The sequence below is a fragment of the Chiroxiphia lanceolata genome, chromosome 27 (assembly GCF_009829145.1).
Source record: "Chiroxiphia lanceolata isolate bChiLan1 chromosome 27, bChiLan1.pri, whole genome shotgun sequence".
Taxonomy (NCBI): Eukaryota; Metazoa; Chordata; class Aves; order Passeriformes; family Pipridae; genus Chiroxiphia; species Chiroxiphia lanceolata.
In genome coordinates this window covers 2,239,040-2,256,550 of record NC_045663.1, presented here as the reverse complement: position 1 = coordinate 2,256,550, position 17,511 = coordinate 2,239,040, and the positions used below count along the sequence as shown (strand labels likewise).

The 17,511-nt window shown below is 52.2% G+C and overlaps 1 protein-coding gene across 1 annotated transcript in view; it reads right to left on the bottom strand.

Annotated features, from left to right (window-relative positions):
- FBN3 (fibrillin 3) overlaps window positions 1-17,511 on the bottom strand; it is a gene marked incomplete at its 5' end in the record, with an annotated part of 119,392 nt that overhangs the window by 61,667 nt on the left and 40,214 nt on the right. Inside the window, 3 exon segments of the mRNA XM_032711677.1 lie at window positions 7,395-7,520; window positions 15,930-16,055; window positions 17,099-17,296. Of these exon segments, the coding sequence (XP_032567568.1) occupies window positions 7,395-7,520; window positions 15,930-16,055; window positions 17,099-17,296 (450 nt within the window).

Sequence of the window (17,511 nt, the reverse complement as noted above, 5' to 3'; positions counted from 1 at the left end):
TCATCTCATCCCAGGCTTCCTCACCTTCCCCCAAAATCTGGATTATTTCCTGGTGTCTCCCTTCTCCCTCTCCAGAGTTTCTGGACTGACAAGAGGTGCCAGGGGCAGGTTCCCCCACTGAGCCCACCCCAGCTGGGAGAGGGGAGGTGGAACCTTGACTCTTCCCCTGCTGGACAGATGAACTGTTCTGGGCTAAATTCAACAAATTTGCATCCTGGGGCTGAGATGTCCATTCCTCAGGTTCCTCCTCTGCTGCTTGTGTCTGCCTTGCCCATTTATATTCCATTTGTGACCAAGGTTTGGCCATTGGCCACTGTAACACCACAACAGGCCCCAAATTTGGCCACAGGAGGAGCAGCATCTTCCCCTCTCTTGGGCTGTGGGACCCAGAGGGATGTATTTTCCCCTGACTCCTGCCACCAAAACCATTTCTCTGCCACAAAAACAACCCAGCACTGCCTCCTGCTCCTATTTCAGGGGTTCCCAGACAGCGAGAGGACACTCCCCAGCCATTCCTGCTCCATTCCTGAAGCCTTGGCTGCACAGTCCTGCTCCTGGTTTTCCCTGGGAACCGCCAGACCAAGGTGGTTGGACATTTCCCACCCCACTCTGAGGCTGAGGGACCAGGTCCAACCCTCCCAGTGACCCTCAGTGCTGCCACCACCGTCCAGTGCATCCTGCAAACCACAGGTCCAAGCAAGGACCTTCCCAGAACTGCCCCACATCCCAGGTTTCCCGTGGGGAAGCTTTCCCTGCCAGCACCCAGCGGTCCCAGCATCTCCTGGGACTGGAGCTGTTCCCAATCCCACATCCCTCCGGCCCAGCCTGTTCCTGTTTCAGGCCAGGGGCTGATTCCCACAGGCTGGACTGAGCTGGGAGGAGAAGGAGCCCTGGATGGTGGTCAAAGCCACAGACACCGAGCCTGGCACTGAGGTGGGGTGTGTGTGGCTTCTGGACCAGGCCCAGCAGACTGAGGGTCTTTCACACGTCTGGCAGGCTCCACCTGGCACCAAGTGCTCCAGGAAAAACCTGGAACCTTCCACTCCCTCATCTCCAGGAGATTAATGAGGGGGGAAGTCTCCTCTGCTGTGTCAGCTGTGGCTCTGGGCTGACAGCAGCCTGGGCTCTAATGGAGATGAATTGCCTGGAGCTGTCAGATCCGTGAGCTGTGGTTCCACCCCAGAGCCCTGCACAGGACACCAACCCCACTGAAAGCCAGGGGGACTAAACCAGCAGCTCTTTCCTCAGGCACAGCCCTCCCACCCCTCAGCAGGAACTGATCCCTCCCTGGAAACTTTATCCACCAAAGCCACACCCGGAGGAGGGAAATTTGAGAGAGGGGGTTGATGCAACACTGGATTGGCTCCTAATCCTAAAGATGGGAAGTACAAACCACCTGGGTCATCCCAAAGCCTTGATCTCTGGTGAAGCAAGAGCACTGCCCACGTCTCTGCAGGTTCCAGCAGGTGCTGGGGGGTGGCAGGGCTGTGTTTCCACACGGGGAGCAGGTTGGGGTTACTTGGTTTCGGGAATTTTCAGTAATCCAGCAGAAGTGAAGGGACAGGACAATTTGGGGAATGGCTTCCCACTGCCAGAGGGCGGGGTTAGGTGGGATATTCTGGAGAAATTCCTCCCTGGCAGGGTGAGGAGGGGCTGGGATGGAATTCCCAGAGAAGCTGTGGCTGCCCCATCCCTGGAAAGTGTCCGAGGCCAGGTTGGAGCAACCTGGGCTAGTGAAAGCCCAGGGGGTGGGACTGGTTGAGCTTTAAGGTCCCTTTCACCCCAAATCATTCCATGATTCTCCGTAGCCCCCTCTGGCTCCCAAAAGCAGCTCCTCTCTGACCAACCCAGGGCAGGATTTTGGGACCACTTGGAAAAGCCGCCCCTCGACCCTCTGACGGGAGTCATCCTTGCGAGGGCTCAGGGCTGAGCTTAAACGAACTCCTAGATCCGAGGGGGGTAGTTTGGAATAAACAAACCCTTCGGGGCATCAGAGATCCCCACCCAGCTCCTCCCGTGCCTGCTGGATCTCCCCAAGGCTGGCAGGCAGGCTGACAGCCAGGAAGGGTTGGAGAGCTCCGGCTCCTTCCCCCCGGCCAGACGAAGTGCTGACAAGTGTGACAAGGCGGGGAGGGGTCACAGCAGTTTGTGTGACACGGGGAAAACGCTGCAGCCCTTGTTCCGTCTGGCCCCCGGTGATTAAACTCAGCTGCTCTGCCGCGGTTTGCAACAATCCCGCTCCGAAATGAAGGTCAGAGCTAATTAAAAACTCATCCGCAGCTGCCTCGGGCAGGGAGAGGGGTGGGTGGGAAGAGCTGTGTCCCTGCAGTCCCTCTGTGACCTCCTCCAGGGCCACCCGCACGCTGGAGGTGGGAGAACAGCTTGTCCTGCCCTCCTCCTCCTCCTCCTTCTCCTTTTCCACAGCTTGCTCCGGGAATGAGTTTGCACAAAACCCCCCAGGAAAGCAGAAAATGCTGCAGGGAGACGGGAGGGGCAATTCCAAGTGGGATTAGAGAGTGCCCGGAGGTGGGGGATGGAGCCCCGGGTCTGGTTGAGGTCTCTGGGTCAGAAAGGCTGGGGAGGGTTTACTAGGCAGGAGATGGAGTTTTGGGACCTTCCACGGGGATCTCGCAGGGTTTGCACCCCCAGCTGGGCCACGGGGAGCGTGTCCTGGTGGCCAGGAGGAGCAGGATAGAAGGTTATCCAGCGTGGTTTATCCCTAACTTCCCATTCCACACCCTCTCTTCCCATTCCATGGACACACCCTCTCTGTGGTCTGCACAAGGTGTCTGAGCTCTGTCATGCACCTGCAGGGGATTCCTGCAGTTTAAATCCTAAGGAAGGGAGCTGGGGCAGGGAGAGAGGGAGGGAGGGATGGGAAGTTCTGGTGCCACTTCCCAGGAATTAAGGAAGAGGAATTTAAGGGGATTTCCCTCCCTTTGTGTCTCGCCACGAGCAGAAATTGAGAAGCTCAAGTGACCAAAGCCAAACACGCCTGGAAGTGTCCAAGGCCAGGTTGGAGCAACCTGGGATAGTGGGAATGTCCCTGCCCATGGCAGGGGGGTGGGACTGGATGGGCTTTAAGGTCTCTTCCAGCCCAAGCCATTCCACGATTCCATGAGCCTCACATTTCCTTCCTCCCCTTGCTTTTTTCTCTCCTGGACAACGCCCAAAGTGGACAAAACCCTGCAGGCAGGTGAAGCCCTCAGTGACACCCTCAAAACCTTCCCCAAGCCCAGGATTTTGCAAGGCTAAAGCAAAGCTTGGCCCTCCCCAGAACTGGAGGCTGTAAATCTGCCAAATGCTGCCCAAGCAGAGAGAAACCCCAAATCTCCTCAGAGCTTTGCTGCACTACCAGGGGGGAAAAAAAAAAAAAAAAAAGAGCTGAAAAAGCAATGTTCTGGTTTGCAAGGGCTGGAACACCACGTGCAGGTCTGCAAATGCATCTGAAAGGCCGTTTTTTCCCCTCCTTGGAAAATCGTCCTTTGAAGCTGTTCTCGAAGAGAAAACTCATTGTAGCAACAAAAAAAAAAAAAACCCCTCCCAGGCTGCTGGAGCAGATCCTTCTGCTCAAAAAAACCTCAAAAAAACCCCTCCCAGCCCGGCTTTTAGAGGCAGAAATGAATGAAACTGTTATGAACACGTGTGGGACTGGACTCTTTGTGTCAAGCCCAGGTGGCTGAAGGGTTCAATAAATGCTCATTTCAAACCATGACGGGCTTTCTCCAGCCTTGCTGCTGGGGGGGTTTTACTGGGCAGGGCAGTGAGAGAAGTTAATGAGGTTGGGGATCAACTCCAGCCCCAGGTTTTGCTGTTTCAGCTGTAAAAACTCCGGGAGATTATTCAAATGCAATAAAAAAAAGGTGTTTGCATCACTAAAAAGGGAGGGGAATATGTCAAAGCACCACATGGCCAGTGCTGGTGCCCTTTGAGATATATATAGATATATATATACATATATATTTATATATTTATATTTATATATTTATATTTATATATTTTTATTTTTATTTCTATTTTATTTATTTTATACATTTGATATATTTCTATACATTTATATATTTATATACTTATATATTTTATATTTTTATATATTTTATATAATTATATATTTATATTTTTATATTTTTAGATATGTATATATTTTTATATTTTATATATATTTTTATATTTGTATATTTATATATAGAGAGAGACACTATGGTCACCTCCAACCTAAACATCTCAGAGGTACCAGTGTGACAGTCTCTCTTCTCTCTCTCCTGATGCTGTTCATCCCTGAAAAGTGGCCATGATTAATAAATGGCCATAATTCTAAATAAGTGGCCACAATTAATCAATTAGTTATTAATTCCCAATTTTTCCAGCCATTCCTTTGATTTATTTTCACATGGGACGTAAATCGCCGCCGTAAACTCTCAAAAAAAAAAAAAAAAACAACCAAAACACACCAAAAACACAACCATGGAAGCAGAGTTTGCAAAAATCTGGATCCCAGGGCAACAAACACCCAAGAGCAACTGTGAGTTTGGCCAAAAAAAACACGGCCCTGGCCCAAAATGAGCTCAGGGAGGTGACGTGGGGAGTTCGGATCCACTCCCGGTCCACTGCAGCTCAGTCAGCTTCGGGGGCTATTTTTAAACGTGGGCTTTCTAATTTTTCATTTAGCTTTGGTCTCAAGGAAAAGTCCATATGACTCATCCATCACACTCATCCCCCCCGGGCTCGTGGCAGGGACTGGGAAACGGGGAGGAGAAGAAGAATTTTGTCCTCGTTAAAAATCCATCGGAGTCCCAAACAAGAGGAACTCGTGCTTTGCTTCTTACTCACACTTGACAACAACGTTTCTCTTTCTGGAATTAGAACATGTTCTAATTTTGCTCCAGGTTCTGTGGATAGAAAAGAATCTGGAGCTGATTTTTCTTTTTTTTTTTTTTTAATTTTTTTTTCCCTGCTCTATTAACTCCCAGGATTTCCAGCTGTGCCTGACATTTTGCATTGCAGCGACAACGACCTTTGCCTTTTCTGTGCCAGTCCCTCCTTCCAAAATCCTCCCAATCCTGGGCTTTCTGGAGGCAAATGAACTTTCTGAACAGGGTGAAAACATCCTGGGATTCGTTTTGACTCAAGCAAGGGCCCCTGCTGAGAGCAAGCAAACACCAAACTGATCTGTTTATCACAGGAATTGTTGTCTGGCATGAAGAGAGATGGCCCATCAAATATTTACAAGCCTTTGGAGAGGAATTTTGAGCTGTTCAAGGTGGAAGATTCGCTCCAGGCTTTAGGCTGGAGGCAGGAAAACTCAGCTTTCCTGGATTCAGGGCCGGTTTGGGGAAGAAGCTTTGAAATTTGGACACTTTGAGCCGAACTGGGAGAGAGATCAGCTGGTGGAGCAGCACATTCCAACCCCACCGAGCTGCTGGTGGCACCACAAGGCTGGGATTTCCATAGAAACCTGGGAATTGTGCTGGTGCCGGGCTTGGATGCTGTGGGAGAGCTCCCAGCACATCCCAGTGACCCCAGGGATGGGTGTCTGGGATTCCTGGGCTGGGGAAGCTCCTCTTCCTCTCCCAAAAAAACCAGCTCAGGGCAAAGCAACCCCCTCCAAAAGGCTGAGTTTAGGGAGGTGGAGCCAAAGGAGCCCTGTGGATCCTTAGCTTGGGAAAACTGGGATTTATGGGCAGGGAGGAGGAGGAGGTGAGAAAATTCCCTGTTTATTTGCACTGGTTCATAAACACTTGGAGGAAAAGTTTCCCCCTTTCACCTCTGCAGAGCAAGTGGGTGAATGGGCAGTTGGGGGGATGTTCCCACCACTGGGAAGGATCCTAAGCTTTTCCTTGGATTTACACACTCCACAACCACACCCCGTGGCCACAGTTTGTACTGGGAGTACTGGGATCACTCCCTGGATAACGCTTCATGCAGGAGAAAAAGGGGGGGATATCTGGGATCCTCCTGCAAGCTGGGAGGATCCCAGGGGCAGAAGCACAAGGATCCTTCCTCACAGACCACAATCCCACCAAGAGACCTTCCCACCCCACTCCTCTTCCTCCTCAGCAACCCCTTCAAGCCCTGAAGCACCTGAGGGTCCGAGTTATGGAGAGGGACAGAGGGACCAGGATGGACCATTTCAGCCAGGAAAACGTGGAGAACAGCACATGGAAAAGGGGCTTTCCAACTGCCTGGGGCTCAGAGCACAGCCTGAGCTGTGTCCCAGAGGTGGTGGGAGCCCTGAGGGCCGTGGCCAGGCAGGGCTGAGAGAGACACCCCCAAAGCCCCTGAGGGACCTTGGAAACAACCCCCCACCCAGGACCCACAAAAACCCTCCCAGATCCCCTCAGGAACCCTACAACCCACCTGGGACCCCCCCAAACCCCCTCAAAACTGACCCAGGACCCCCTGAATCCCCTCAGGGACTCTACAAACCCACCTGGGACCTCCCTAAAACCTGATCCAGGACCCCCTAAATCCCCTCAGGGACCCTCAAAACTCCCTCAGGGATCTCCCAAATCCACCCCAATCCCCCAAGACCCTCTAACCAGCAATGCCTGCCCAGTCCTTTCCAGTGCCTCCCAGTGTCCCCAGTCTACTCCCAGTGCATCCCAATCCTCCCCAATTCCCTCCCAGTCCTCCCAGGTGCCCTCTACTCCTTCCCACTCCCTTCCAGTGCCTCCCAGTGCCTCCAGTGCCCCCCCGTCCATCCCAATCCTCCAGTCCATTCCAGTCCCTTCCAGTGCCTCCCAGTCTACCATCAGTGCTCCGGAATCCACTCCCTCCATCCTAATCCTCCCCAATCCATTCCCGTCCCTCCCAGTGCCCCCTACTCCCCTCCATTGCCCCCAGTCCATCCCAATCCTCCCAATCCATTCCCAGTCCCCTGTGCCTCCCTCTCATCAGTCTCCACTCCTAGTCCATCCTAATCCTCCCCCAATCCACTCCCAGTCCCTCCAGTGCCTCCCAGTCTACCATCAGTACTCCAGAATCCACTCCCAGTCCATCCAATCCTCCCCAATCCACTCCCAGTCCCTCCCAGTGCCTCCAGTCTACCATCAGTCCCAATCCACTCCCAGTCCATCCCAATCCTCCCCAATCCACTCCCAGTCCTCCCAGTCCTCCCAGTCTACCATCAGTGCTCCGGAATCCACTCCCAGTCCATCCTAATCCTCCCCAATCCGTTCCAGTCCCTCCCAGTCTACCCCCAGTGCCCCCCCACTCCCCCTCCCAGCCCCTCCCAGTGCCCTCCCAGTGCCCTGCAGGTTCGATTCCCATCACCGGGCAGGAATTCGGGATGGCCTCGGAACCCAAACCCCATGAGGGGTCTGGGGGGGTGCTCCTGGGGGAGTGTGGGTTCCAGAGCATGACCTGTGGGGCCGGGCCGTGGTTTAGGGTCTCACCAATGCAGCGGGATCCGTCGGGGCTGGTCATGAAGCCCCGGGGGCAGGTGCACACGTAGCTGCCCGCGGTGTTGGTGCACTCGCCGCCGTCGCACGCGCCCGAGATGGCCCCGCACTCGTCCACGTCTGCAAGAGAACACACCCAGGGCGGGGTTGGCCTTCGGAGAGTCTCCTGTCCCGCCCGGATCCGGCTCGAAGAGGGGCAGGAGTGGGGTTAGGGGTGGTCGTGGGATGCTCCAGGTCATCGCTGGTCTGCTACGGGCAACAAGAGGCTCCCACACTGAGGGGTTCAGGGACATTCTCCCACACCGAGGGGTTCATGGAGACACTCCCACACCGAGGGGTTCAGGGACATTCTCCCACCACGAGGGTTCATGGAGACACTCCCCACACCGAGGGGTTTCAGGGACATTCTCCCACACCAAGGGGTTCATGGAGACTCTCCCACACCGAGGGGTTCATGGAGACACTCCCACATCGAGGGGGTTTATGGACATTCTCCCACCCCGAGGGTTTCATGAAGACTCTCCCATACTGAGGGGTTCAGGGACATTTCTCCCACACCAAGGGTTCATGGAGACTCTCCCACACTGAGGGGTTCATGGAGACTCTCCCACACTGAGGGGTTCATGGAGACTCTCCCACACTGAGGGGTTCAGGAGTCTCCACAAGACTCAGGTTTCATGGAGTCTCCCACAACACTCAGGGTTTCATGGATTTCTCCACAAGACTCAGGGTTTCATGGAGTCTCCACAGGATTCTCCCACACTGAGGGATCCATGGAGTCTCCCACAGGATTCTCCCACACTGAGGGATCCATGGAGTCTCATGGAGTCCTCTCCCACACTGAGGGGTTCATGGAGTCTCCACAAGACTGAGGGTTTCATGGAGTCTCCACAGGACTCTCCCACACTGAGGGGTTCATGGAGACTCTCCCACACTGAGGGGTTCATGGAGTCTCCACAAGACTCAGGGTTTCATGGAGTCTCCACAACACTCAGGGTTTCATGGAGTCTCCACAAGACTCAGGGTTTCATGGAGTCTCCACAGGATTCTCCCACACTGAGGGATCCATGGAGTCTCGTGGAGACTCTCCCACACCAGGGGGTTCATGGAGTCTCCAGAAGACTCAGGGTTTCATGGAGTCTTCCCAAGAGTCTCCCACACTGAGGGGTTCATGGAGTCTCTCCCACACTGAGGGTTTCATGGATTCTCACGAGACTCAGGGTTTCATGGAGTCTTCCCAAGACTCTCCCACACTGAGGGGTTCATGGAGTCTCCAAGTAATGTGCAAAAAAGAAAAGACTGATCAAAAAAAAAAGACTAATCTGCAAAACAAAAGGATTAAACTAAAAAAAAACGAAACTAAAAAAAAAAAAGACTAATCTGCGAAAAACAAAAGGACTAACTGAAAAAAAAACTAAAATAAAAAAAAAAGACTAATCTGCAAAAAAAACTGCCAAAAAAAAAAAAAAGACAAAACAGCTAAAGACCCCTCGTGTGGGAAGGGGTGGAGGGAATTTTTGGAAGAGCTCATCCACCAGATTTTCTGGGAAAGGGTCACCTGGGAGCCAGAACTCCTGGGTGTGAGGATGGATACGAGAAAGGGGAGGGAAATTTACGTAGGGAAAACAGTGTGAGTGACCCCGAGGGGCGGTGACTCGGGTCCTTGTCCGGTAGGAAAGTGAGGAATTCTGGAGCTGGGAAGGGAATCGCGATCCCACAGTGCCCTGCAGTGGCTGCAGGTGCCAGTGCAGCCCTGAAGGTGGGAGGGAGAAAGGCAGGGGATGTTTAATCCTGCTCTGATCTCCTCCTGATCCAGTGGGAAGTGTCCCTGCCCATGGCATGGGTGGAACTGGAGGAGCTTTAAGGTCCCTCCCATCCCAAACCATCCCAAAGCAGTCTGGGATTCCCCGTAGCTGAGCTGATGTTGGTTGTTATTCCCATTTCCAGGCACAATCAGCTCTTCCTGAAGTTCCTGCACTTTTCAGCAGCAGCTGTTGTGACAGCACAAGGGGGGGAATGGGTTCAAACTGCCAGAGGGAGGGATAGATGGGATATTGGGAAGGAATTCCTGGCTGGGAGGGTGAGGAGAGGTTGGGATGGATTTCTCAGAGAAGCTGTGGCTGCCCCATCCCTGGAAGTGTCCAAGGCCAGGTTGGAGCAACCTGGGCTAGTGGGAGGTGTCCCTGCCCTATGGCAGGGGGGTGGAATCTGACAATATTTAAGGTCCTTTCCAACCCAACCCATTCCATGATTCCACAATGCTGAGGGCACATCTGCAGTCCCAACAGAAGATAAAAATTAAAACTGAGACATTCGAAATTCCAGCTTGGATTTAAAGATTCCCACCAGTGGGAGCCCCATGTGGCCAGAGGAACAACCTTCCCCCTGTCCTTGCTCACCCAACCTGTCACAAACACAACTTGTTTCACTTTGGCTGCAGCTTTGACTGGAGGGACCAAGTGAAACCTCGATTTCAACAGCCACAAAATCAAACCCGAGTGCACAGGACGGGTTATCCACAGTCTAACCTGGAATTAGGGAAAAGGTTCTTCCCCCAGAGGCTGCCCATGGAATGGGCACTTCCCAAGGCTGCCAGAGCTCCAGGAGTGTTTGGACAACCCCCTCAGGGTCAGGGTGGGATTGTTGGGGTGTCCTGGGCAGGGCCAGGAGTTGGACTGGATGATCCTCATGGATCCTTCTGTGGTTCTTTTCTGTGATCCTATGATTCTATTCTACTAAAAACAGGAAGACACTTCCCTGCTTGGCTTTTTAGGACTAAAATTCTGCTTTCAGCCACCACCTGAGATGTCCCCTGAGCCCTTCCCCTGCTCCTCTGGCTCTTTGATGCTCAGGGAAAGGACTCGAAACCTCCCAAGGCAGCAAAGCAAAAAGGACAGAAAACACTTCCCCCACCTGGGCCCCTGCAGTGAAAAAGAGATTTTATCACTCCAGCCTGCCCTGTCATTTAATTACAGCCCTGCCTTGGGTTACAATTCACAGAGCACTGGAAGGAAAAGAGCTTTGTGGAGCAGAAGCTGGTTGTACTATTAGTGAAAAAAACCAGTTTAATACTCGTGTGTAGCACTGGGAAAGTTGTTGCATCAGAGGGCTGGGGGCCAGATCGATACCTACAACACAGCCAGTCATCCAGAGGGGTGTGTGGGCAGCAAATCCACTCCATTCTTGAGGAAAACCAGTGAATTCAAGAGGTTAAATCCAACTGCAATTTTTTTTTTCCCTCCCTGAAAATCCCAGCCCGGCCCAGAGCAGCAACCCAAGGAGCAGGAAAAGAGGCCGTTCCTCAAGCCTTGCACATCCTGTGCTTTGGGAACCTGAGCTCTGGGCTTTGTTGTTCTTTCAGTTCTTCCCCCACCACACATTTTTTTGCCTTCTTGGTTTTCCCTTTGTAAAGTTGGTTTGGATTCATTGAGCCAGGGAGAGCCCGACACGGGTACATCCACCTCCCATTAACACCCGGTGCTGGGCAGGGAACCCTTCCAGCTCCAGCCTGGCTCCTCCACCACTTTTCCAGCCCTCTGTTAAAAATTAAAGCAACATTCTGCCTGCTCTGCTGTGCAGACAATGGCAGGATTCAAGGCAAACGTTGATTTTGGATCTGCTCTCCACCTCTGGCTTGGAGTCGGAGCCTGGTCCTTACGGCTGAAAACTCTGGGAGCCAAAGGCTACAGAGCTCCAGAAGGAGCTGGAGGCTGCAAAGCCCATCCAACACGGTGCCCACAGACATGCTGAAACCCCAGTTTCTCCATCTGCTAAAAAAAAACCCCCAGGTCTTGATGGAGAAAACATCCCCCTGTCACGTAGCAAAGAGGTCAGGCCTCGACGGCAAACTCACGGGACTCTGAGACCTCCCCTCCCAGAAAGCACAAAGAAACCACAGAGGAGAGGAATGGAACCCTCCAAACCACCCCAAATCCGTGGAAATGAGCTTTTAATGGGGCCAAAACAATGAGCTCTTCTGTAGGAGTTTTGCAGGAAGGTTGAAACGGGACTAATAAAGCGGCTCTCGAGTTCCAGCCGAGCTCGTGGAAAAGATCCCTCTCCCCTGTGCAGAAACAGGGATGAGGTTGGACAGAGTGAAAAATAGAGCCTTGTGTTCGTCAGAAAACAGGGAATTTTGTGCCCCTGGTGACAAAAGAAGGACATAAGTAACATCTAAATAGAAAGGGGTGAGCGAAAATTGGTGATATTTGTAATTAAAGGCTTCGTTCTGCCCCGGCAAAACCTCCTGGAGAGGCCAAGAGTGGTCAAAAAGGACTTCTGCTGGAGGGATTTGAACAGAGCTTGTTGCACACAGCATGCAGAGCCTTCCTCTCCCTTCCCTGGTGTTTCTCCCTGTGTTTTTTTTGGGATGTCATCACCCTGGAACAATTCGGGACGCGAGACATTCCCTTTGGAAGCATCCTGGCCTTGCCTCACTGATAGCAGAGCTGGCCTGGCATGTTGTCATCCAGCACAGGAAGGGCTATTAGAAAGTTAAAATTCTTGGCAGGGGAACACTGGAATTGTGGCAGGAAGAGCTTTGTTCAGCCAGTGATTCCACCCTTTAACTGCACACCACGGAGCCGTTCCCTCGGTGCGATTTTTACAGCCGCTTTTCCAGGATAATTTAAAATGTCACTGCTTGTAACAACCCCCCCCACTTCCCTGTGATTTATGGATCGAGGGCTTTGCATCAGGAGGATGGGGCTGAGCTCAGCTTTGATGTTTTCCTCTCTCCATTTTGCACCAGGAGGGTTTTCTTGCGTCCTCCTCAACGATTTTACTCAGCTGGATAAACCATGAGCTTCTCTCCAGCTCCTCCATTTCTCATTCCCCTACAAACCTCCACAAATCCTGCTTTTTTTTTCCCCTTTTTTTCCCCATCAGCCAGGCATAGGATCTATTAATTCAGCCCTAAACTGGCAACTTCTGCCCTCCTTGCTGATCTTTTTGGGCAATATAAACCCAATTTTGGGTGCTATGGTTTGTCTCCAACCTTGCTTTAGGGAGCAGCCTGACCCCTCCCCACCCTAAATCCACCCCAAATCCACCCCCATGAATTCCATGATTCACAGGCCGCTCATATCCCTCAGAAACTCAAGTTCTCCTTAGACATTGCACAGATCCAAGCTCAGGAATTCCTGATCCCTCCAGTTCCCTGGGAATACAGTGAACAAAAGGAATCACAGCAGTGTCACATTTGTCAGGGATGAGCTGCAGAAACAAGCCTGGAACTGAGCAACCCTGAACTTGGAGGATATTCAGGTCCAAAACTAAGCAGAGAGAAAAAAAAGGAACCTCGTTTTCCTTCTGGAGTTGACCAAAATCCAGGCCCAAAAATCCAGCTGCAGCCTCCTGGGAGCTCAGGGCCTCCACTATCAGCCTGGAATATCTTTATTCCACACAAGGAAAGCATCTTTATTCTTCAGGGACTCGGGGACTGAAAGCAGAGCCCCCAACTCCAGGTGCCTTTTGTGTTAAGAGATAAGTATCACTGATGGGAAAGCCCCAACATTATCTCTCCTCCTGCCTGTTCCCACCAACGAACAGCCCCGAGGAGATTAGTGGCACATGCTGCTGCTGTTAATTAGGGAGACATCATTAATCAGCAGCCCTGGTGACACCGGGCTCTGACCTTTGGCTCCAGCACAATCCCATCTGCTGACTTCACCCCCCCCAGGAGGAACCTTCCTGAGCACAAAACACAAGCTCCTGGGAATCAGGGATAAAATTTACCATCTAGTTTTGATATTTCCTGGATGCTGGGGCTTGGATGAGGAAACCTGAAAGCGAGAGGGAAGCATCTTCCCTTCCTAAAGCAAGAAGGGCTTGGTGCATGTAGAAAAATCCCTCCTTTCACCAGCTCTAAAATTAACCCAGGGACTCAACAAGGGAACTGCTCCAGCATGGAGATTTTAGGCCTGGAGCACACCTGGGTGAAGAATAAATCTGTCCCTTTCTGCCTGTGGTTGTTATTTTGGTTCTCAGCCTTGGCTCGGGGAGGAGGGGACATGGATGGAGATTTTTGGCAGCAGGTCGGGAATTGGGATCCTCAAACTGGATCCTCAGCTTTGATTCTCGACTCCCTGATGTACCAAAGCACTCAGCAAACTCTGAGAGGAGCTCAGATCTTCCTAAATTTATCAGGTGTGAGCAGCAGACACGATGCTGCCTCTGTATTCTCTTATTCACATCATTTTAGGGAATCACGGGGCACATTCCTAGAGGGGAGCAGTGATGCCCCAACAAAGGTGATCCCACAATTCTGTGATCATCCTGATGGGACATGCTGGTGATTCCCATGTGGGAAACAAGCCCCCTCAAGCAACCCCAACCCCATCCCTTTAGAGCATCCCTCCTGTTTATGTCGTTCCCACAGAAGGACTCCCAGATCCCTCAATCCCACCCAAGCAAAGCCTCCTCTTTCCGTGGTCTCCTTAGCAACCAAGGCAAGATAAGTGATGGAACAGAACCCTGTGGATGCTGGAGATGTCTCTTTTTATGGCCATGCAGGAAGGAGAGTGAAAGGCAGCTGTTTATGGCCACATGGTGCTGCTTTGGCAGGCGCTGGGGGCCCCTCAGCATCTGGACAACAGACCCAGACAATGGATTGGTTTTAATCTCAAGGATTCCAGCTAAACTGATTGCAGATGCTCTCTGCCTGCTCCCCAGCCAGCGTGGGTGAGGCAGAGCAAGGACAAGAACGACTTTTTGTTGCCCACAGTCCCAGGGCAGGGCAGAGAAATTCCGCGGGACACCCTCGGATTCGGGTCCTTCACCCCAGACATGGATCAAAAGGCTGGGCTGGACCCTCCTGGTTTCAGGTCCTTGGGTGTCAGAGCACTGCAAGAAACCCCCTTGCTGTTGGAATTTTAGGGAAAGTCTCGTGGCATCCTGCCAGGGAAGACCACAGGCACAGATGTCTTCTGGAGATAAAAGAAGGTCCATCCCCCCCAGTCCAAGGATTGACCTCTGGAGCTTGGTATTCCACTTTGGGAAAAGGTTTTCTGAGGGGCTGAACCCAGGTCATAGAATCCTGGAATCACAGACTGGTTTGGGTTGGGAGAAACCATAAAGATGATCCAGTTCCACCCCCTGCCACGGGCAGGGACACCTTCCACTAGCCCAGGGTGCTCCAACCTGGCCTTGGACACTTCCAGGGATGGGGCAGCCACAGCTTCTGCGGGCACTGGAGACTACTAGAATTATCTCAGCAAGGAAAATTCCTGGATTACAGGAAGGTGGGAGTATGGGAACAATCCCCTGGGAGCAGTGATGCTCCTTTCCTGGAAAAAAATGGCTTGGAAGAAACCCCTCTGAGACAAGGAATGCTGTCAGGAATGCTCTAAGTGCTCTCCCTGTGTAGCTTTGCCACACGAATTCCATGTTGAAGGTCTGGATTTCAGTGCATTCCTCACCTCTTGTCTTGGTTACAGCAGAGCCTTGGAGAGGAATGAGAGGGAGGGGGAGCTCCTGAGGGATCCAGCAAGGTGGGACTCGATCCCAACATGCTCCATCCATGTTCTCCCACAGAACTGTGTGTCCCGGTCTAGGTGAGCCCCAAATTTATCTGAGGCATACACTGGACCAACTCACCCCAAGCCCAGGAGCAAAGAGCAGTTCCAGGGGCTCCCAGAAAACTTCCAGAGTTCTCCCTTAACTACCACAACCAGCCTGGAAATTGTTAAATTCTCACACCTCACACGAAGAGCCTCGAAAGAAAAGGCTTTGAGTTTTCAAAGCTTGATCAGACTGAGCTTTGAAGGCATCCCTGAGCTAAGCAGAGACCTAAAGCCTTCCAGAGATCCCTTCCGTCCAGTCAGTCTGTGTTGCCATGAAAATATCCTTCAGAAAACACCTGCCTGAAAAATCCAACCCCCTTCTTTCTGGTTTAAGAGAAGATCAGGCAAGCCCTGCTGCTCTTGGAACCAAGAGGAGCCAAATAAACAGATTAAAAACCTCATTTTGCAGGGCCTCCTCCTCTTTGGGAGGCAGGATTGAGCCTGGCATGGGAGATCTCTCCTTGGAAGTGCCCTGTGATCAGAGGTATCCTCGAGATTTCCACCCCCTTGTGCTCTCAGGATGTTGGAAAGCTGAGCTAAGCAGAGACCTAGAGCCTTCCAGAGATCCCTTCCATCCAGTCAGTCTGTGTTGCCATGAAAATATCCTTCACAAAACACCTGCCTGAAAAATCCAACCCCCTTCTTTCTAATTTAAGTCTGTGTTGCCATGAAAATATCCTTCAGAAAACACCTGCCTGAAAAATCCAACCCCCTTCTTTCTGGTTTAAGAGAAGATCAGGCAAGCCCTGCTCCTCCTTTCCTTGCCTTGGGGCTCTGGGAACCAAATAAACAGATTAAACCCCTTCTTTTGCCCTGTCTGGGAGGCAGGATCAAGCCTGGCATGGGAGATCTCTCCCATCTCTCCTTGGAAGTGCCCCGTGAGCAGAGAGATCCTCGAGATTTCCACCCCCTTGTGCCCTCAGGATGTTGGGAATCTGAGCATCCTGCAGGTCCGAGCCTTCCTTACCTTCACACCTGTGGCTGGTCTCGCTCTGCTTGTGTCCTGCAGGGCACTTGCACTCGTAGGAACCCACGGTGTTGATGCAATTCCCACCTTGGCAGAGGCCAGGGATGGCTTGGCACTCGTCCACATCTGCGGGAAGAAGAGCAGGGACGTGAGGAAGCGCGGCCGTCCCACGGATCCACGTGGGAGGGGAAAGCTTTGCTCCAAGATCACGTTTCAGAAACCCCCTCAGAGATAAGGTGAAGGACAGGAAATGGTCCTAAATGGTATTCCTGGCTCATCCACACAAGCAAGAAGGAGACAAAAGTCTGGGAATGCTTTCCAAAGCAAACGCCCGCGTGTCCGTCCCCCCGCGGTTCGTTCCCCGTGGAAGGCTGGGGTTTAATTTTGAACCTGGAGAAACAACCAGCCTCGATTCACCCCCTCTTGTGGGGTGGAGGAGGTTGGAGAACCGCACTGTGACCAGAATCTTTGAGCTAAAATGATCCTGGATGATCCCATGGGAGATCCAAGGTCCGTGGTGCTGCTCTGGGAGACATGACGACGGATCGAGCAAAGTCACACAGAGAGTTCTCTGTTTTGGGGCTCTGTTCTCCATGTTCCCTGTTTTGGGGCCCTGTTCTCCGTGTTCCCTGTTTTAGGGCTCTGTTTTGGGGCCCTGTTCCCTGTATTCTTTGTTTTGGGGCCCTGTTCTCCATGTTCTCTGTTTTAGGGCTCTGTTTTGGGGCCCTGTTCCCTGTATTCTTTGTTTTGAGGCCCTGTTCTCTTGTGTTCCCTGTGTTCCCTCTTTTGGAGCCCTGTTCTCCATGTTCCCTGTTTTAGGGCTCTGTTCTGGGGCCCTGTTCCCTGTATTCTTTGTTTTGGGGCCCTGTTTTCTGTGTTCCCTATTTTAGGGCTCTGTTTTCATGTCTTGTTCTCTGTGTTCCTTATTTTGGGGCCCCGTTCTCCGTGTTCCCTGTTTTAGGGCTCTGTTTTGGGGCCCTGTTCCCTGTATTCTTTGTTTTGGGGCCCTGTTCTCCATGTTCTCTGTTTTAGGACTCTGTTTTCATATCCTATTCTCCTTGTCCCCTATTTTGCTGCCCTATTCTCTGCATTCCCTCCTTTGGCTCCCCTGGCACACTCTCCTCCTCCCTCCCTTATCCCAGCCCGGGCACATCCCCGATGGCACCGACCTTGGCAGGCTCCGGTGCGGATATTCGGGATGAATCCCCGGCGGCAGGGATGGGGCTGGGCAGGACACATCTCACAGGGGTGTCCCCAGGCCCGGCCGATGGTGGCACAACACATGGTCTTGGTGCAGACGATGCCACTGAGCTGGCCCTGGCACATCTGGTTGTTCACTTGGCTGAAGCACGGCCCGGTCCGATAATCTGGGAAAAGGGGGGGGAAAAAAAAAAAACACATCCAGGGGTTAGGTCCCGACAGGAACACGAGGATTCCTCGGCCGTTCGGGTGCAAATCGACAAGTTCTGAGGGGGAAAAATAAAAATAAAGCCCTGCAGTGGTGAAAAGAAGAGAAATTTCAGGCCTGTGCTGGTTCCAAAATGAACTCAAAATAAGAAGAGGTGGTTTCAGGGCTGCAGTT